The sequence below is a fragment of the Pristis pectinata genome, chromosome 3 (assembly GCF_009764475.1).
Source record: "Pristis pectinata isolate sPriPec2 chromosome 3, sPriPec2.1.pri, whole genome shotgun sequence".
Classification (NCBI taxonomy): Eukaryota; Metazoa; Chordata; class Chondrichthyes; order Rhinopristiformes; family Pristidae; genus Pristis; species Pristis pectinata.
Window position 1 is genome coordinate 142911604 of NC_067407.1, and position 21242 is coordinate 142932845.

General features: G+C 51.9%; 1 protein-coding gene across 6 annotated transcripts in view; it reads right to left on the bottom strand.

The window, feature by feature from the left end:
* Positions 1-4127: 4127 nt before the first annotated feature.
* The window catches only part of LOC127568696 (uncharacterized), a 30595-nt gene continuing 13480 nt past the window's right edge, over positions 4128-21242 (bottom strand). For 4 of the 6 annotated variants that reach the window (XM_052012740.1, XM_052012741.1, XM_052012742.1 and 1 more), the window contains exons 3-6: positions 14444-14513; positions 13547-13601; positions 8768-9258; positions 4128-7159 (exon numbers count right to left, since the gene is read on the bottom strand). In XM_052012740.1, the coding sequence (XP_051868700.1) occupies positions 7052-7159; positions 8768-9258; positions 13547-13601; positions 14444-14513 (724 nt within the window). In that variant the 3' untranslated portion in view covers positions 4128-7051. The remainder of the gene's footprint in view (positions 7160-8767; positions 9259-13546; positions 13602-14443; positions 14514-21242) is intronic. The other 2 variants (XM_052012743.1, XM_052012744.1) reach the window with 2 other exon arrangements.

Here is a 21242-nt window from a genome sequence, read left to right on the forward strand (position 1 = left end):
GGAGGGAGGGGGGAGGGAGGGGGAGGGGGGAGGGGGAGGGGGAGAGGGGAGGGAGGGGAGAGGGGGGAGAGGGGGAGGGAGAGGAGAGGGGGGGAGAGGGGAGAGGGGAGAGGGGGGAGGGAGGGGAATGGGAGGGGGGAGAGGGGAGGGGGGAATGGGAGAGGGGGAGAGGGGAGGGTGGAATGGGAGAGGGGAGGGAGTGGGGAGAGGAGGATTGGGGAGGAAGAGGGGGATTGGGGAGGAAATGGGATGGGGGATGGGAGAAGGGAAGGGGAGGGAGGGGAGATGGGGAATGGGGAGGGAATTGGAGAGAGAGGGGTGGGATGGGAGAGGGGTTGATTGGGGGCTGAGGCGGGCTCTGGGAGTGGGTCTGTGAAGGGGAGGGTGGATTGGGAATGGGATCCCGGGACACGGTGAGGGTCAGTTCATTATAACCCCGGAGGGCGAGTGTGTCCGGGCGGAGCGCTGTGCCCCGGGACAGGCCGTTGTGTTGCTGGGGCCGTGTGTGCGGTCCTGGGCCGGGGTCCCGGGTGCAGCGGCCGCAGGAGGCGGACCTGGCGGTGACCCCGGCTCAGTGCCGTCCGTGGCTGTTCCAGGAGCCGCAGCAACAGCACCCGGAGCGGACGTGCCAAGTCTCACATCCCCCAGCACCGCCGCCCCACCCCGTGTACTCTGACGGGGCGCTGTGTGTGTCAGCTCTGTGTGTGTGTGAACTATGTGTGTGAACTGTGTGTGTCAGCTGTGTGTGTGTGTGAACCGTGTGTGTGTCTGTGTGTTTGAGTGAGCTGTGTGTGTGAATGTGTGTGTCAGCTGTCTGTGTGTGAACTGTGTGTGTTTGAGTGAATGTGTGTGTGAACTGTGTGTGTGTTTCAGCTGTCTGTGTCTGTAAGTGAGCTGTGTGTGTGTGTGAGCTGTGTGTGTGTGTGAGCTGTGTGTGTGTCTGTGTCTGTAAGTGAGCTCTGTGTGTGTGTGTGTGTGTGTGTGTGTGTGTAGTGAGTCCACTGCTCTCTGCAGCTCCTTACATTCCTGTGCATTTGAATTGCCATCCCAGACCATGATGCAACCAGGGTCTAACGTCCGTGCCCGGGTGTCCTTGGAGAGGGAGCACATGGTATCCACAGGCACCCTGAGAGAGATCGGGGATCGCTGGGCCCCCCAGGGGATCGAGCGTGTTGCAGATGGTGATAACAGCACTGTAATTTGACAATGTACCTGGTGTGTCTGCTGTAGTTTCTGTGGTGACTGTTGTGTGCAGTGTCAGCAGGTTCCAAGGGAGATCTCCGGAAACGGTGGCCCCCGGGGTCTCCAGTGTGTTCTCAGTAATGTTAACGGCATTTAACTCAAAAGTGTAAATAGTGCGTTTGATGCAGTTCTGAATATTCACAGTTTTTTTTGTAGTGATTGTTGTAATAGTTGAATAAACTTTTGTATTGTTTCTAAAACAAAATGACGCAACCAGTCAGGATACTTTCAACAGTAGATAAGATGAGATAAGATATCTTTATTAGTCACAGTGCAATGCATCTTTTGCGTAGAGTGTTCTGGGGGCAGCCCGCAAGTGTCGCCACACTTCCGGCGCCAACATAGCATGCCCACAACCTCCTAACCCGTACGTCTTTGGAATGTGGGAGGAAACCAGAACACATGGAGGAAACCCACACAGACACGGGGAGAATGTACAAACTCCTTACAGACAGCGGCAGAATTGAACCCGGGTCGCTGGTTTGGGACATGCTGTTGGAGTAGCCTGGGCGAGTAACTGGTGCATTTTGTAGACGGTGCACACTGCAGCCACAGTGAACAAGCAGCTTTTTCCTGGATGTTTTGAGCTTCTTGAGAGTTGCTGGAGCTGTGCCTTGTTCTGAGAAAGGATCCTTGTTCCAAAACGTTGGCTCTATTTCTCCCGCCACTGACGCTGCCTGACCTGACCAGTGCTCCCATCATTGCCTGCATCTCCACCACCTCCACGTGATTGTGGACTCCAGGAAGGGGAAGTCGGGAGAACACACACCAGTCCTCATTGAGGGGTCAGCGGTGGAGAGGGTGAGCAGCTTCAAGTTCCTGGGTGTCAACATCTCAGAGGATCTATCCTGGGCCCAACACATTGATGCAATCAGGAAGAAGGCACGCCAGTGGCTCTACTTCATTAGGAGTTTGAGGAGATTTGGTACGTCACCAAGGACTCTTGCAAATTTCTACAGATGTACAGTGGAGAGCATTCTGACTGGTTGCATCACCGCCTGGTATGGAGGCTCCAATGTGCAGGATTGCAGGAGGCTGCAGAGGGTTGTAGACTCAGCCAGCTCCATCACGGGCACAACCCTCCCCACCATCGAGGATATCTTCAAGAGGCGGTGCCTCAAGAAGGCAGCATCCATCACTAAGGACCCTCACCACCTGGGACATGCCCTCTTCTCATTACTACCATAGGGGAGGAGGTACAGATGCCTGAAGACCCACACTCAACGATTCAGGAACAGCTTCTTCCCCTCCGCCATCAGACTTCTGAATGGAAACATTCAGAACCCATGAATCGTTATTCCTTTTTTTGTGCACTATTTATTTACTTTTGTAATTTATAGATTTTATGCCTTTACACTGTTTTGCTGTTGCAAAACAACACATTTCCACGTCATCTAAGTCAGTGATAAGAAACTGGTTGTGGTTCTGGTTGTGGTTCTGGTCGCCCAGTGACTGACTCAGCACCTTCCCTGTGTGGCTGGGCACAGCCAGTGGGTGTACCCTGCCCAACAGTCTCTGAACAAGTGATAAATGCCCTTTACTGTTGGTAAAACTAACAATTAGCAGCCCCACAGTCGGGTGACACAGTGAGTGGAGCTGCTGCCTCCCAGCTCTACAGACCCGGGTTCGATTCCAACCTCTGGTGCTGTCTGTGTGGAGTTTGCCGGTTCTCCCAGTGACTGTGTGGGTTTCCCCCGGGTGCTCCGGTTTCCTCCCACATCCCGAAGACGTGCGGGGTCAGTGGGTTAGTTGTCCGTTGTAAGTTGTCCCCAGCGTGTGGGTGAATCAGGAAGAGTTGACGGGAATGTGATAGGAAGAAATAGGATTAGAGTGGATGGGCACTTGGATGGTCGGCATGGACTGGGTGGGCAAAGGGCCTGTTTCTGTGCTGTGTAAACTCCACACAAGCAGCATCATTGCCTCTGCTGAGTGGGGAAAGGGGAGGCAGGGCTGCTATTGGCTGCTGTTCACTCCCACTGACGGCCAAGAAAGCTCACCAGCGCCTCTACTTCCTCAGGAGGCTAAAGAAATTCGGTTTGTCCCCTTCGACCCTCACCAACTTTTACTGATGCACCGCAGAAAGCATCCTGTCTGGATGTATCACGGCTTGGTACGGCAACTGCTCTGCCCAGGACCGCAAGAAACTGCAGAGAGTTGGGGACACAGCCCAGCGCGTCACGGACACCAGCCTCCCCTCCTTGGACTCTTGTCTTTACCTCTCGTTGTCTTGGTGAAGCAGCCAGCATAATCAAAGACCCCACCCACCCGGGACATTCTCCCTTCTCTCCTCTTCCATCGGGTAGAAGATACAGGAGCCTGAGGGCACGTACCACTAGACTTAAGGACAGCTTCTACCCCACTGTGATAAGACTATTGAACGGTTCCTTTATACGATGAGATGGAATCTGACCTCACGATCTATCTTGTTGTGACCTTGCACCTTATTGCACTGCACTTTCCCTGTAGCTGTGATACTTTACTGTTACTGTTTTTACCTGTACTACATCGATGCACTCTGTACTAACCCAATGTAACTGCACTGTGCAATGAATTGACCTGTACGATCAGTATGCAAGACAAACTTTTCACTGTACCTCGGTACAAGTGACAATAATAAACCAATACCAATACCCTGGGCTCCGGCCTTGTCTCTGTGAGGCCATGTCAACTCAATCACCGGAAGGCACAAACCACAGAGACTGCGGAGGATTGTAGACTCAGCCAGCTCCATCACGGGCATAACCCTCCCCACCACCCGCCGGACATACAGGAGGGAGCAGCTGATCCCGGGATCGCCCAAGGTTACAAGCATTGCAGGTCTTCCTGTGTGGGCAGAGCCGTCAACACATGAATCCATGACTGGGAGTGTGGGAGCGGTCGGGAAGTGACGATGAGATATCTTTATTAGTCACATGTACAGTACATCGAAACACACAGTGAAATGCATCTTTTGCGTAGAGTGTTCTGGGGGCAGATCGCAAGTGTCGCCACACTTCCGGCGCCGACGTAACATGCCCACAACTTCCTAACCCATACGTGTTTGGAATGTGAGAGGAAACCGGAGCACCCAGAGGAAACCCACGCAGGCACGGGGAGAACGTACAGGCGGACAGCGGTGGGAATTGAACCCGGGTCGCTGGTGCTGTAATAGCGTTACGCCAACCACAGGTGAGAGGACTGCCTTAAAGTGCAGACACCAGTTGTCCCTGGTAAACCAGCTCCTGGTGTTACCATGTCTGGGACTCGGGGAGAGTCGCGCCCGAGTCCGTACAGATGAGGGATCAGTGGTTGATGATCTGTCTGGTGATCGCTGGCACTTGGACACCACTGTGGACATTCCACTGCAGCCCTCGTCCTTTGCTGCATGCACTGAACGTCATCGGGGTGATCTCACCATCTCAAAAGGTGCAGAGGAGAACACAGAGTGAGAGATGGTGGAGAAGGGACGGGTCACAGACCAGAGAGTGTGTGCGTCCCTCCATGGCCGAACAACACCCCAGAGAACGGGGCTCTGGGGAATGTTGATCGGGGGTATCAAAGCAACCACTCCCCTGGGGAGGGTGGCCTCTGCCGGCTTCTTGGAAGGACCGCCCCTGAAATCCTCCCGGGATGTTCAGAGACGTCCCCCTGCAGGGACATCCGGTGTTCCTAAAGACAGATCTTCCGACAGCGACGACTCAGCCTTTACCTACCTGGATGAGCAGTTGAATTGCCAAGGAAAAGACCAGCTGCAGGTAAATGGGATTGGTATCGATGAGTACTTGATGGCCGGCATGGACCAGTTGGGCTGAAGGGCCTGTTTCCACCCGTATGACTCTGTGACTTCCCTGGGAATCAGCATTGTGGATGCAGTGTTCCACCCCCAGCAGAACGCTGATACGTGGGGCGGGGGGGGGGGGGGGAGTTGTGTGCCCCCTCAGTGTCACTGCTGTCTGAGGAGACATTTCAAGTCCAACTCTGTCTGAACACACACCACACGTCAAAGAATGAACAGTCCTCCAGCAAGGAATCACGTCAGCGGAAGCCTTTGTCACCGGTAACGGGCAGTGAACAGGGAGTGCAGGCAGCTGCTGTTTGTGGCACGGGCCACATGTGAATCCACAGAAAGAGGCCCTGCCTTCCCCCAGTTGTTCGTCTAAACTCCCTGACAGTACGAGGGTCCACTCCAGAGAGTGAGTGAAGGTGTTGAGGGGCAGTTTGATTGTGGAGTGGTAACTTTAATGTCCATTATAAACCCAGCAGAAAACAAACTGCTAGAGGAACTCAGCGGGTTGAGCAACATCTGTGGGGGGGGGGGGAGGGGAGAGGAATTGTTGACGGTTCATAGAGTCACCAAGTTACACAGCACAGAAACAGGCCCTTCGGCCCAACCGGTCCATGCCAGCCAGAGCCAGTCCCATTTGCCCACATGTGACCCATATCCCTCTAAACCTTTCCTATCCATGAACCATGTCTTTTAAACGTTGTAACTGTACCCGCCTCTCCCACTTCCTCTGGCAGCTCGTTCCACACACCCACCACCCTCCGAGTGAAAAACCTGCCCCTCGGGTCCCCTTTAAGTCTTTCCCCTCTCACCTTAAACCTGTGCCCTCTAGTTTTAGACTTCCCTACCCCAGAAAAAAGACCTTATCTGCAGCTCTCATGGTTTTATAAATCTCTATAAGGTCACCCCTCAGCCTCCTTCGCTCCAGGGAAAACAGCCCCGGCCTGTCCGGTTTCTCTGTGTGCCCCAAGCCCTCCAGCCTGATTTCAGGTTGACAACTCCTTTCCTTCCACATGTACTGCTTGACCTGCTTGGAACTCTCACCCTGCACAGCCCAGACAGGAAGGGTGAGGCTGCAGGTGGAGTATTGTGTTCAGCTTTGGCCACCCTGCTACAGGAAAGATGCCATTCAGCTGGAAAGAGTGTGGAGGAGATTTACGAGGGTCTTACTGGGACTCGAAGGACTGAGTTATGGAGAGAGGTTGAGCAGGTTGGGACTTTTCTCATTGGAGCGTCGGAGACTGAGGGGTGACCTTATAGAGGTGTATAAAATCATGGGGGCATAGATAGGATGAATGCACTCAGTCTTTTTCCCAGGGTTGGGGAATCAAGAATTGGAGGGCAGAGATTTAAGGTGAGGGGGAGAGTCTTAATAGGAACCTGATGGGCAACTTTTTCACCCAGAGAGTGGTCTGTACATTAACCACATTTAAAAGGTACTTGGACAGGTACATGGATAGGAAGGTTTAGAGGGATATGGGCCAAACCCAGGCAAATGGGACTGGTTTAGAAGGGCACCTTGGACAGCATGGACCAGTTGGGCCAAAGGGCCAGTTTCCGTGCTGTTATGACTCCGTGACTAGACGTGAGCCCAACCCCTCACCTCAGGGGCGAGCTACGAACCACCCAGTCCCACGGGTTACAGCAAGTTGCGATGTGCAGAAACTGTGAGTGCTCATTGTCCACAGAACAACGTGAAGCAGTCAGCTACATGTGGGTGATCTCCTCCGCAGCAGAAACCGAGAGCTGGGGATCTTCTCACCGGTGCCAACCCCCGCAGGGAAGCAGCATTGAAGGGTTTGGACGCCCACCTTGCCCTACGCACCCCGTTACAGTGTGACGTGGTGGAGGTGAGAAGGGGTGTGAGCTGGAGCCTACAGGAAGCTGTTGGTTGGTGTCCTCGCTGTGCCGAGGTGAGTGGAGACAGGTGGCCCGACCCGTCCGAGGGAGAGGTGTGGTCCCACAGAGCTGCTGGCCGCATGCTGAAGGGTTGACTCTTCAGAGGAGTGTCAGCGGCAGCCCGTCCGCTCCTGGTGCTGTGCATGTTCACCCGCTGCATCCATCCTGGACGGGGTCAGCATACGCACCCTCCTCCGGCGCACCCTCCTCTGGGGAGGGGTCCTCGGTCATCTGGCTCCCAGACTGCTCCCATCTCTGGAAAGGAAGGGGACAGGTTGGGTGGCAGGGCAGGACACAGGGACACACACCCCAGCTCTGGGTCCCCGGCAGCTCCCCCGGTTCTGACAGCCCGGGTTAACCCACCCCTCGCTTCCGTCTGAGCCACCAAGCCCTCACCGTGAGAGGCAGGACCTCACTCCTCACGGGCCGGTGAAACCAGCGACATTGAAGGGCGTGACATCCAACTCATTGAGAACCATCGGACATTTCAATCAGCCCAGGGCCAGGATAGTGTATTCCCAAGGCAGGGACAGCAGGGGTCAGGCACAGAGTGAGGGTCCCTCCACACCGTCCCATCACACACTCCCGGGGTCAGGCACATAGTGAGGCTCCCTCCACACTGTCCCATCACACACTCCCAGGGTCAGACACAACGTGAAGCTCCCTCCACACTGTCCCATCACACACTCCCGGGGTCAGACACAACGTGAAGCTCCCTCCACACTGTCCCATCACACACTCCTGGGGTCAGACACAGAGTGAAGCTCCCTCTGCTCTGTCCCTGTAGGCGTGACTGATGCATCAGGGGTCAGTACTGGAGCTGGGAAAGGTGGAATCGGCAGGAGGACTCATGGACCCTCCTTCTGAGGAAAAGTGTGGGATGTGATCTTATCACAACCAACACCATGTCCGTCAAAGCGACCAAGTGCACAGCTTGATGCAACACAGTTGGTCCAGGCGGCAGCACCACGTGACATCTGTCACCACTGTGGATACCACAGTGCCTGGACCCTAGATAGACATAGAACACGGAACACAGAACACAGAACAGTACAGCACAGGAACAGGCCCTTCCACCCACCATGTTGTGCTGAACTAATTAAATTAGTAATTAAACATCTAACTAAACTAATCCCTTCTGCCTGTGCATGTCCACATCCCTCCATTCTCAGCACGTTCATGTGCCTATCTAAGAGCCCCAATCATATCTGTCTCCACCACCATCCCATCAGCCTGTTCCAGGCACCCAACTCTCTCTGTGCAAAAACCTGCCCTGCACATCTCCTTTGAACTTTCCCTCTTTCACCTTAAAGCTGTGCCCTCTAGTATCAGACATTTCTACCCTGGGGAAAAGATACTGACTGTTTACCCTATCTCTGCCCCTCATAATTTTATAAACCTCCATCAGGCCTCCCCTCAGCCTCTGCCGCTCCAGAGAAAACAACTGAAGTTTGCCCAACATCTCCTTATAACACATGCCCTCTAATCCAGGCAGCATCCTGGTAAACCTCTTCTGCACCCTCTCCAAAGTAGCCACATCCTTCCTATAATGGAGCCACCAGAACCACACACAGTGCAGCCTGACCAGAGTAACATGACTTCCTGACCTTTATACTCAGTTCGCTGACCAATGAGGCAAGTTGCCTCGGTTCCGAGGGTTGCCTCGGAAGGCAACCCATCCGAGCCTGGTGGGTTCTTCAGCTTCTTGCTGACTAGAACGTACAACACCTTCCTCACCGCCATATTTAACTGTGTGGCCACCATGTACACCCAGTATTGTCTCTGTGTGTTGCTTGGCTCACCTCTCCTTCACCTAACCCAAGGGAGTGCAGGAGTGTCCTGCTGAACCAGTTTCTTTCTCACCTGGTTACCTGGTGACTCACTGACCATAATGTCTCCATCGCCGAAGAGTTTCTCAGGGACGGGTGGAGGCAGATCCTCCGGCTCCAGGTTCCCAGGAGCTGAGGAAGGGAGCGGAGGCTCCGAGCCTGGTGGATTCTTCAGCTTCTTGCTGACTCGAGCATACACGGCTGTCACTTTCCCGGACCTCCTGTCCTCCTCCCCACCAGCCTCATCCTCAATGACGAGCTCTGCCGTGGGTGTCTCCACACCAAACTGGCTGGAGGCGGCGTAGGGTTGGTCCATGGGCTCCTCCTCCATGCACTGGCATGGTGCTGCCAGCTCACTGGCCGTCTGGTATACGGGGTCGCCCTTTCCATCCGAATCTTCCTGGCAGGCAGGGCCTCCGGGAATCTCTGGGAGTGCCCTGCTCTGTTGGGCAGATCCAGGAGGTGGAGAACCAGTCACATGCATGTCGTTCTGCCAGCTTACTTTCCGTGAGTGGAGGGAACCTGCTGAGAGTTGGGGGAAGAGGGAAGGTGATAGAAACACGAATCCGGCAGGACTACAGGACCCAGTGAGCAAACCACGGAGACGCCACGGCCAGGACAGCTCACCAGGACGCCTCTACTTCCTCAGGAGGCTAAAGAAATTTGGCGTGTCCCCTTTGACCCTCACCAACTTTTATCGATACACCATAGAAAGCATCCTATCTGGATGCATCAAGGCTTGGTACGGCAACTGCTCTGCCTGAGACCGCGAGAAACTGCAGCTCAGTGCATCACAGACACCGGCCTCCCTCCCGCTGCCTCGGTAAAGCAGCCAGCATAATCAAAGACCCCACCCACCCCGGATATTCTCTTTTCTCCCCCCTCCCATCGGGCAGAAGATACAAAAGCCTGAAAGCACGTACCACCAGGCTCAAGGACAGCTTCTATCCCACCGTTATAAGACTATTGAACGGTTCCCTAGTACGATGAGATGGACTCTTGACCTCACAATCTACCTCGTTATGGACTTACACCTTATTATCTGCCTGCACTGCACTTCCTCTGTAGCTGTGACGCTTTACTCCATATTCTGTTATTGTTTTACCCTGTACTACCTCAATGCACTGTGTAATGAATTGACCTGTATGATTAGTTTGCAAGACAAGTTTTTCACTGTACCTCTGTACAAGTGACAATAATAAACCAATTTACAACCTACAATTTAAACCAGAGGCCCTGGCAACAAACGACTGAACAAATCGATCACTTAACCACAGCAGAGTTACTGGAAACCTGGGCAGGGAAACAAAGAAATGCTCAGCCGGTCGGTCAGCTTCTGTGTGGAGAGAAACAGAGCTCGTGTGTTAGGTCAAAGGCTTTTCACCAGAACTAGAAAATGCTGGAAAACGAAAGAGACTGCGGATGCAAAGGGTGCACACAGAAGCTTTTTCCCAGGGTAGAAATATCATATACTAGAGGACATGCGTTTAATGTGAGGGGGGCAAAGTTCAAAGGAGATGTGCGGGGCAGAGTTTTTACACAGAGAGTGGTGGGTGCCTGGAAGGGGCTGCCAGAGATGGTGGTAGAGGCAGGTACAATAGTGGGGTTTAAGAGGGAATGGAGGGATATTGATCATGTGCAGACAGAAGGGCTTTAGTTTAATTTGGTGTCGAGTTCAGCACAGACATGGCGGGCCGAAGGGCCTGACCCTGTGCTGCACTGTTCCGTGCTTTACGCTGAAATCTAGAACAAAAGCAAACTGCTGGAGGAACTCAACAGGTCAGGCGGCATCTGGGGAGGCAGAGGGATGTTCTACATTTCGGATCAAGGCCCTGCATCAGGACTGAGGGGGAGGAGGAGAGACTGCCTGTGTACAGCAGTACGAGGTGTGGGATGGGGGCAGACAGGTAGTAGGTGGAGCCGGATGGGGAGGGGATGCTGATAGGAGGAGCAAGTGCGCTCAGCATGGACGAGTTGGGCTGAAGGGCCTGTTTCCGTGCTGTATGACTCCATCAGAACACAGGCGAGAAAAGAAGAAGTGCTTGAGGTACAAAAAACTGCAGATTCTGGACATCTGAGGCATTTCTAGCATTTATGTGTCCAACTCCGAGACGTGGAGCACGGTATTCCAACACTCCAACGTTCCCTGCATTGAACCATTTCAGATAACCTGCCTCCCCAGTTGATGTCAGTTCTGGTAAAAGATCATCAGTGTGAAACACGAGCAGATGTTCACTCTCCTCAGACCCTGCCTGAACCACTGAGTATTTGGTATTGGTTTGTTATTGTCACTTGTACCGAGGTACAGTGAAAAGCTTGTCTTACAAACCGATGGTACAGGTCAATTCATTACACAGTGCAGTTACTTTGAGTCAGTACAGAGTGCATTGATGTAGTGCAGGTGAAAACAGTAACAGTACAGAGTAAAGTGTCACAGCTACAGAGAAAGTGCAGTGCAATAAGGTGCAAGGTCACAACAAGGTAGATCGTGAGGTCATAGTCCATCTCATTTGTATAAGGGAAATGTTCAATAGTCTTATCACAGTGGGGTAGAAGCTGTCCTTAAGTCTGGTGGTACGTGCCCTCAGGCTCCTGTATCTTCTACCCGATGGAAGAGGAGAGAAGAGAGAATGTCCCGGGTGGGTGGGGTCTTTGATTATGCTGGCTGCTTCACCAAGACAGCGAGAGGTAAAGACAGAGTCCAAGGAGGTGAGGGGCTGGTGGCCGTGATGCGCTGGGCTGTGTCCACAACTCTCTGCAGTTTCTTGCGGTCCTGGACTACTCTGTTGCCGTACCAAGCTGTGATACATCCGGATAGGATGCTTTCTATGGTGAATCGATAAAAGCATGTTCTAGTTCCAGCATGTTCCAGTTTCATTTCAGCATATACAGCACGTTGGCCAATTTCAGGACACACCAAGTCCCCTTTCAAACTGACGTGTGTGTGTGTGTGTGTGTGTGTGTGTGTGTGTGTGTGTGTGTGTGTGTGTGTGTGTGTGTGTGTGTGTGTGTGTCCAAACCACAGTCACTGTTATAGGAAACACAGCCGCCTCTCAGACATAGCAGTGTGATAAATGAGCAGGCTATTGACAATTGCACTGTGGAACTTGGGGTAGAGCAGGGCAGAAACAGGGCAAGCACCCTGATCTTGAGGGAGTTACTCATAAGTGTCCTCAGTGTCAGCTGGGGACAGGGGAAGGCTGCTGGCTGCTGATCAGATGTTGAAACAAGTTGTGAGCGTCACATGCTTTGGAAGCAGTGACAGCTTCCCAGTGAGTCAGTGTGAATATGATGTAACTCGGGCTAACCACAGCTCCTCTGGCCCCTGAGGCTGACAGCTCAGGGGTTATCGACAGAGCTCATCCTTCCCGAGACGGCTGGGGCAAACATCACAGGAGTGAGGACGTGAGGTATCACAGCTACAACAGTGACTCACTGTGTCTGTCTTGTGAGCCCGACCTGGATCAATAAACGCACACACACACCAGACACACACACTAAACACACACACACACACACACATTCACACACAAACACACACACACTCACACACAAACACACACACACTCACACACAAACACACATGCACACCAGACACACACACGCACACCAGACACACACATACACGCACATCAGGCACACACACACACACACACACACACGCGTGCACGCACGCACACACACACACACACACATGCGTGCACGCACGCACACACACACACGCGTGCACGCACGCACACACACACACGCGCACACACACACACGCGCGTGCACGCATGCACACACACACACGTGCGTGCACACACGCACACACACACACACACACGTGCACGCACGCACACACACACACGCGCGTGCACGCACGCACACACACACACACACACACGCGCGTGCACGCACGCACACACAGAGGCAGTGACCTGACAACTAATGTCAACAGGAAAGAGGAAATGATATCACTGGTGCTGACAGCTACAAATCACTGAACAAGGCAATGAACCAGGTTCCAGCTCAGTCCTCCCAGATTGCCGGCATCTGTTGACTCCACACTCTGCGTGGGTTTGTACCAACGGGAAAACAATTCCAACAAACCAGGACTGGGCTCACACCAATCTCTCCACACCCCCCACCTGAATACTAGACTCACATCCTTCACTACTGACCCCTGTAAAATGTCACCATCTCTAACACAGAGTGCCTGACCAGCTCCCCTTGACATTCAGTGACATTCCCTTCACCAGGTCCCCCACCATCAACATCCTGGGGTCACCATCGACCAGAAACTGTTGGGCCAGCCTTGTAACTACAGGAGCAGGTCAGAGGCTGGGGATCCTGTGGTCAGTGACTCACCTCCTGACACCCCAACGCCTTTCCCCCATCTACACAGCACAGGTCAGGAGTGTGATGGAACACTCCACACTTGGAGTGCGGCCCCAACAACTCCCAGGAAGCTCGACACCACCCAGGACAGTCGCTTGATCGGCACCCCATCCACCCCTACACACCCCCTCCCTCCACCACCGGCACACAGAGACTGCAGTGAGCACCGTCTGTACAAGTCACCCAGGCTACTCCGACAGCACCTCCCAAACCCACCACCTCTCCCCCCAGGGACAGGGGCAGCGGGTGCAGGGGAACACCACCACCTGCAGGTTCCCCTCCCAGTTTCATTCTATCCCTACTTGGAAATATATCGCCGGTCCTTCAGGAGCCCCTTCACCACAAGGATGCAACTCGTCCTTGAGGGCAGTGAGGGAGAGGCACGTCGTGGCCTTGCCCACATCTCATCTGAATAAACAACCCTTGCTTGTACCTCTTAACGTCGGCTTGCAGATGATCTTTGGATATTGAACATCGTCTAGCTGTGTCTGGAGAGAGGACAGAACATCTGATTATCGTTCAGCCTTGGTGTAACTCCCCACATCCACTCCACCCCATCCCAACGGAAGGTAAACTGCACTTTCCTCCTCAGGTTGGGCTGGACGCTGCAGGGTCCACATCCTCAGACACTCCCCAAGTTGCACCCTTACTCAGGAGGCTAAGGAAATTTGGCACACCCCCTTTGACCCTGACCAACTTTTATCCATGCACCACAGAAAGCATCCTATCTAGATGCATCACGGCTTGGTATGGCAACTGCCCTGCCCAGGATCATAAGAAACTGCAGGGAGCTGTGGACACAGCTCAATGCATCACAGAAACCAGCCTCCCGTCCATGGAACTCTTGGTTCCCACTGCCTTGGTGAAGCAGCCAGTATAATCAAAGACCCCACCCACCCGGGTCATTCTCTCTTTTCCCCCCTCCCATCAGGTAGATGATATAATACCCTGAGAACACGTTCCACCAGGCTCAGGGACAGCTTCTATCCCATTGTTAGTAGACACTTGAAGGGGCTTCTTACACTTTAAAGATGAACTTTTAATCTCACAATCTACCTCGTTGTGGCCCTTGCACCTTATTGTCTACCTGCACGGCACTGTACTGATGTACGGAATGATCTGTCTGGATGGCAGACAGACAAAAGCTTTTCGGTGTATCTCGGTATGTGTGACAACAATAAACCAATTACCCTCTGCCTCAGTGGTCTGGTCCCTCACTGACCCCCAGGTCCCACAGCCACGCCCAAAGATCCACCGACAGAGCAGGAGGGAGCAGGAACACACCCTCCCCCTCCCGTCTCCCATCCACGCCCCTCCTCCCCTCACTCACCACCCGGATCAGCTGTGAGCTGTCTTTACTTTGCATGTAGTTGCTGTCTGTCGAGAACTGACCTGAACTCCTACAGGAAGGAGAAACAGCAGATGTTAGAAAGTTCCCCTGCCTACAGATGTGGCTCCTGCGCTCCCACTATAATTCCCAGTGGGAATTCTGTCCAGCAGGATTCACCTGGACCAACAGACCTGTGCAGTCATCGCCCTGAAGCAGCTGACACTACCGTCCTTGTTCTTCCCACTGTACAGTTCCCAACACTGTGTCCTTCTTACAAAACTATCAAAAATCTAGCCTCCCCTCCACGGACTCTGTCCGCACTTCCGACTGCCTCGGGAAAGCAGCCAGCATAATCAGAGACCCCTCCCATCCCGGACATTCTCTCTTCTCCCAGAAGGTACAAAGGCTTGAAAGTATGTACCACCAGGCTCAAGGACAGCTTCTATCCCGCTGTTAGATAAGATAAGATCTCTTTATTAGTCACATGTACATCAAAACACACAGTGAAATACACCTTTAGCGTAGAGTGTTCTGGGGGCAGCCCGCAAGTGTCGCCACGCTTCCGGCACCAACGTAGCACGCCCACAACTTCCTAACCCGTACATCTTTGGAATGTGGGAGGAAACCAGAGCACCCAGAGGAAACCCACGCGGACACGGGGAGAATGTACAAACTCCTTACAGACAGCGGCGGGAATTGAACCCGGATCGCTGACGCTGTAATAGCGTTACGCTAACGGCTACACTACCGTGACAGTTGCAAACTCTTGCTTGTAGACTCCTGTTATAAACTCTTGCTTCTATCTTCTTTTTATAAACTCTTGAATGGACCTCTTCTACGATAAGATAAACTCTTGACCTCACAATCTACCTCCTTATGGCCTTGCACCTTATTGTCTGCCTGCACTGCACTTTCTCTGTAGCTGTAACACTTTATTCTGCATTCTGTTATGGTTTTCCTTTTGTACTACCTCAATGTAGAACATAGAACATAGAACAATTACAGCACAATTCAGGCCCTTCAGCCCACAAAGCTGTGCCGAACATGTCCCTACCTTAGAGATTACTAGGCTTACCCAGAGCCCAATATTTTACTCAGCTCCATATACCGATCTAACAGTCTCTTGAAAGACCCTATCATATCAGCCTCCACCACCATTTCCGGCAGCCCATTCCACACACTCACCACTCTCTGAGTAAAAAACTTACCCCTGACATCTCCTCTATACCTACTCCCCAGCACCTTAAACCTATGTCCTCTTGTGACCACCAATTCAGCCCTGGGGAAAAGCCTCTGACTATCTACCCAATCAATACCTCTCATCATCTTATACACCTCTATCAGGTCACCTCTCATCCTCCGTCGCTCCAAGGAGAAAAGGCCGAGTTCCCTCAACCTGCTTTCATAAGGCAGGCTCCGCATCCCAGGCAGCATCCTTGTAAATCTCCTCTGCACCCTCTCTATGGCTTCCACATCTTTCCTGTAGTGAGGCGACCAGAACTGAGCACAGTACTCCAAGTGGGGTCTGACCAGGGTCCTATATAGCTGCAACAATACATCATTGCTCCTAAATTCAATTCCACGATTGATGAAGGACAATACACCATATGCCTTCTTAACCACAGTCAACCTGCGAGCTGCTTTGAGTGTCCTATGGACTCAGACCCCAAGATCCCTCTGATCCTCCACACTGCCGAGAGTTCTACCATTAATACTATATTCCGCCAACATATTTGACCTACCAAAATGAACCACTTCACACTTATCTGGGTTGAACTGCATCTGCCACTTCTCAGCCCAACTCTGCATCCTATCTATGTCCCGCTGTAATCTCTGACAGCCCTCCAAACTATCCACAACACCCCCAACCTTTGTGTCATCCGCAAACTTACTAACCCACCCCTCCACTTCCTCATCCAGGTCGTATATAAAAATCACAAAGAGTAAGGGTCCCAGTACAGATCCCTGAGGTACACCACTGGTCACCGACCTCTGCTCAGAATACGACCTTTGAAAACAAATCTTTTCACTGTATCCCGGTCATTGGTAATTGGTTTATTGGACAATAATACCAATGAACACCCCTGCACCGCCCACCCATCCCTCACCGCCCCTGGAGAAGGTGGGGGTGAGCTGTCTTCTTGACCCACTGCAGTCCTTCTGGTGAAGGTGCTCCCACACCAATGTTGGGAAGGGAGTTCAGGATGAAGGAAAGTGACCTATTTCCAATCAGGATGTACTGCAACTTGTTGGGGAACCTGCAGGTGGTGCTGCTCGGGTCATAGATTCATACAGCGGCACGGGCACAGGTCCTTCAGCCCATTGTTCATGCTGACCATCGAGCACCCATTTGTACCAGCCCCAGTTTGCCCTCCCCGCATTCTCATATCCCCCCGGGGTCAAGATGGGACCTGGGTTGCTGGAGCAGTGGGCAGCAGCTCTTCTGGCTGTGCCATTGTGCCACCACGCCCCGGACACCACCGCCCTTGTCCTTCCTGCTGGAAGAGGTCCCAGGTTTGGGAGGGGCTCGTTGAAGTGATGTAGACAGTGCCGGCGTAGACCGGCGGTGGAGAGGTTGAAGGCTTGGGGCAATTGGTGGTCTGCAGATGTAGCTGGCTGCCTTGTCCAGGATGGTTGTAGATTCGTGGAGCCACAGAGTCAGACAGCACAGAAACAGGCCCTTCGGCCCATCTTGTCCATGCTGACCATCACGAACCCAACCACACCAATCCCATCTACCAGCACTTGATCTGTAGCCATCTCTGCCTCAGTGATTCAAGCGCTTGTCCAGATACTTCTTAAATATTGTGGGAGTCTCTGCCTCCACTACCCCCTCAGGCAGTGTGTTCCTGATCCCAACCTCCCTCTGAGGGAAAGAATTCTTCCTCAGAACCTCACTCTTCACCTTAAACCTGCCCTCTGGTCTTAGACATCTCCGTTATGGGAAAAGTTTCAGACTATCTGGGAAAATCACAAGAGAACAGGAACAGCAGCAGGTCACTCGGCCCTTCAAACCTGCCCCGTCATTCAATATGATCACGGCTAATCTACGCTGGCCTCAGTTCTTCTTTCTTTTTCAATCTTTAGTTTTCAAATTAATATAGATTGATATATAGCATCAATATTTATACATGTAATACAAAGATCAGGATAACAATCATAGCATATATAATCATAAAGAACAATAAAATATAAAAAAAATCTGTAGATCCAACGATCTCTTAGTAGATGAATATAATATAAAAGAAAGGAAAGAAAAAGATTTATTATACAAATTTAAAAAAAAACCCAAATCAATAAAAAAGAATTATAAACAATATAAACTAAACAAAAAAAAACTTTTAAAAAGAAAAACAAACAACAAAAAAAAAGAAAAAAAAGAACTGGGCTAAAATTTCTCAGTAGAAACAGAGCAATATTATGTTGTCAAGTCCGTTCCTCCAAGTTGGAAAGTTATTGAAAGGGGATCTACATCATGTGAAAATATTGAATAAATAGACTCCAAATATCTTCAAATTTAAATGAAGGATCAACAATATCACTCCTAATTTTTTCCAAGTTTAAACATGATATAGTTCTTCCGTGCCAGTTCACCATGACTCTCTACTCCTCGATCTGTCAAATATTTATCTATCACTGCATTAAATATATCCAATGATCCAGCCACCAGCAGCCTCCAGCACAGGGAATTCCCGGGGTTCACTACTATCCACCCCATCTATGCCCCTCCTATGTCAGCCTCCTCTGCTCCAGGGAGAACAATCCCAGCATATCCAGTCTCTCCTTCTAAGTAAAGCCTTCCATTCCAGGTAACGTCCTGCAGAATCTCCTTTGCACCCTCTCAAGTGGAATCACATCCTTCCGATAGTGAGGTGGCCAGAATTGCACACAAGTGCTCCGGCTGAGGCCTGACCAATACTTGATACAGTTGTACCATGATTGTGCTCTGCTACTCTAGGCCCCAGCCAATGAAGGACAGAGTCCTGTATGTCACCTTCACCACCCTATCTACCTGCACTGCCACCTTCAGTGATATTTGGACTTGGTACACCAAGGACTTTCTGATCCTCAATATTCCTCAACGATTCACAGTGAAGGCCCTACCCTTATCGAACCTCCCAAAATGTATCACCTTCAATTTATAGGGATTAGACGCCACAGCCAAGAAAGCTCACCAGTGCTTCTACTTCCTCAGGAGGCTAAAGAAATTTGGTTTGTCCCCTTTAACACTCACCAACTTTTCCCGATGCAGCACAGAAAGCATCCTATCAGGATGTATCACAGCTTGGTACGGCAACTGCTCTGCCCAGGACCGCAAGAAACTGCAGGGAGTTGTGAACACAGCCCAGCGCATCACGGAAACCAGCCTTCTCTCCATAGACCCTGCCTACACTTCTCGCTGCCTCAGTAAAGCAGCCAACATAATCAAAGACCCCACCCATCCTGGACATTCTCTCTTCTCCCCCCTCCCCTCGGGTAGAAGATACAAAAGCCTGAAAGCACGTACCACCAGGCTCAAGGACAGCTTCTACCCCACTGTTATAAGACTATTGAACGGTCCCCTAGTGCGATAAGACAGACTGTCGATCTCACAATCTACCTCGTTGTGACCTTAGAACAATAAGAACAATACAGCACAATAGAGGCCCTTCGGCCCACCATGTTGTGCCGACCTTCAAACCACACCTAAGACTATCTAACCCCTTCCTCCCACATATCCCCCTATCTTAAATTCCTCCTTATGCTTATCTAACCCTGCACCTTATCGTCTGCCTGCACTGCACTTTCTCTGTAACTGTGACACATTCTGTGTTGTTTTACCCTGTACTACCTCAATGCACTGTGTAATGAATTGACCTGTACGATCGGTTTGCAAGACAAGTTTTTCATTGTACCACGGTACGAGTGACAATAATAAACCAATACCAATACCACCTGCCACTGCCCTGCCCAACTTACCAGCTGATCGATATCATTCTGTAACCTAAGACCACCCTCCTCGCTATCAACAACGTAACAACCACAGCACGTCAAGTGTTCTCCCTCTCCATGCTGAGGAGGTGTCACTGGTACTGAACATTGCACAACCATCGGTGAACATCCCCATGTCTGACCTCATGATGGAAGGAAGGTCACTGATGAAGCAGCTGAGGATGGTTTACAGGACAGGGTTTACAAAATGATGAGGGGTATAGACAGAGTAAATGCGAGTAGGCTCTTTCCACCTAGATTAGGAGAGATAAGTACGAGAGGACATGGCTTTAGGGTGAAAGGGGAAAGGTTCAGGGGGAACATTAGAGGGAACTTCTTCACTCAAAGAGTGGTGGGAGTGTGGAACGGGCTGCCATCTGATGTGGTAAGTGCGGGCTCGCTCTTAACTTTTAAGAGTAAATTGGATAGATACATGGACGAGAGAGGTCTGGAGGGGTATGGGCTGGGGGCAGGTAAATGGGACTAGCAGAATAATGTTTCGGCACAGACTAGGAGGGCCTGTTTTCTGCGCTGTAGTTTTCTATGGTTCTATGGTTGGGCCCAGGACACTGCCCTGAGGGACTCCTGCAGTGATGTCTTGGGACAGGGAAGATCAACCTCCAACACCCACACCGCCCTCCCTCTGTGTGAGGTCTGACACCACCCACCAGGGTGTGTCCCCTTGATGCCCATTGATGCTACACTCCATCTCATGCTGCCTTGATGTCACTTGTTAGCTCTGTCAATGACACCTTCCACGTCTCTCCCTGCGCTGTGGTGAGTTGGTATGAGCACGGGAGAGGGACATCTCGTTGCCATGGTAAGTACCACGAGAATGAGAGTGAATGAGAGAGGGAAGCAGTTTAAAAAGGTAGGCCCGTTGTTGTAGTTCTTGTTGCTGTTGCTGTGGTGAGTTGATGGGCCTGTTGATTAGCTAATTGGATAATTAGGCAGCAGCTGCCTATAAAAAGAAGTTAGGGTCAAGTCGAGAGGCCATTTTGGTGCGGCCGTTGTGTGAATGGACAGTGTTGGAGTGGGGAGCTGAGGCTTTGGTTCAAGAGGAGTGGATGGTGTTGGAGTGGGGAGCTGAGGCTTTGGCTCAAGAAACATCAGTGTGAAGACGTGATGTAGGTGAGTGGAGGCTTCTGGCAGCCCCTCTTTCTTTCTCTGTTATTTGTTATTTTCTTGGTATGGAACAGTGGGAATGGCAGTCAGGGCAGGAGTCTGCTCCTCCTGTAGGATGTGGGAAGTCAGGGAGACCTCCAGTGTCCCTGAGGACGACACCTGCAGGAAGTGCGTCCAACTGCAGCTCCTTACAGACCGCGTTAGGGAGCTGGAGCTGCAGCTGGATGGACTCCGGATCATTTGGAAAGCTGAGGAGATGATGGATAGGAGTTACCAGGAGGCAGTTACATCCAGGGTGGGGAATGTGGGTAGTTGGGTGACCGTCAGGGGAGGGAAAAGGAACAGGCAGTCGGTACAGGACACCCCGGTGACCGTTTCCCTTGATAACAGGTATATCGTTTTGGATGCTGTTGGAGGGGGTGGTGGGGTGGTCAAAGAATCACCAGTGGAGAGCCACAGCAGCTGGGTCTCTGGTGCAGAGTCTAGCTCTGTGGCTCAGAAGGGAAGATGGGGAGAGAGTATGGTAGTGATAGAGGATTCATTGGTCAGGGGGACAGACAGGAGATTCTGTGGACAAGAATGAGATTCCCAGATGGTATGTTGCCTCCCAGGTGCCGGGTCAGGGATGTCTCGGATCGAATCCACAGCATTCTGAAGGGGGAGGGTGAACAGCCAGAGGTCGTGGTACATATTGGTACCAATG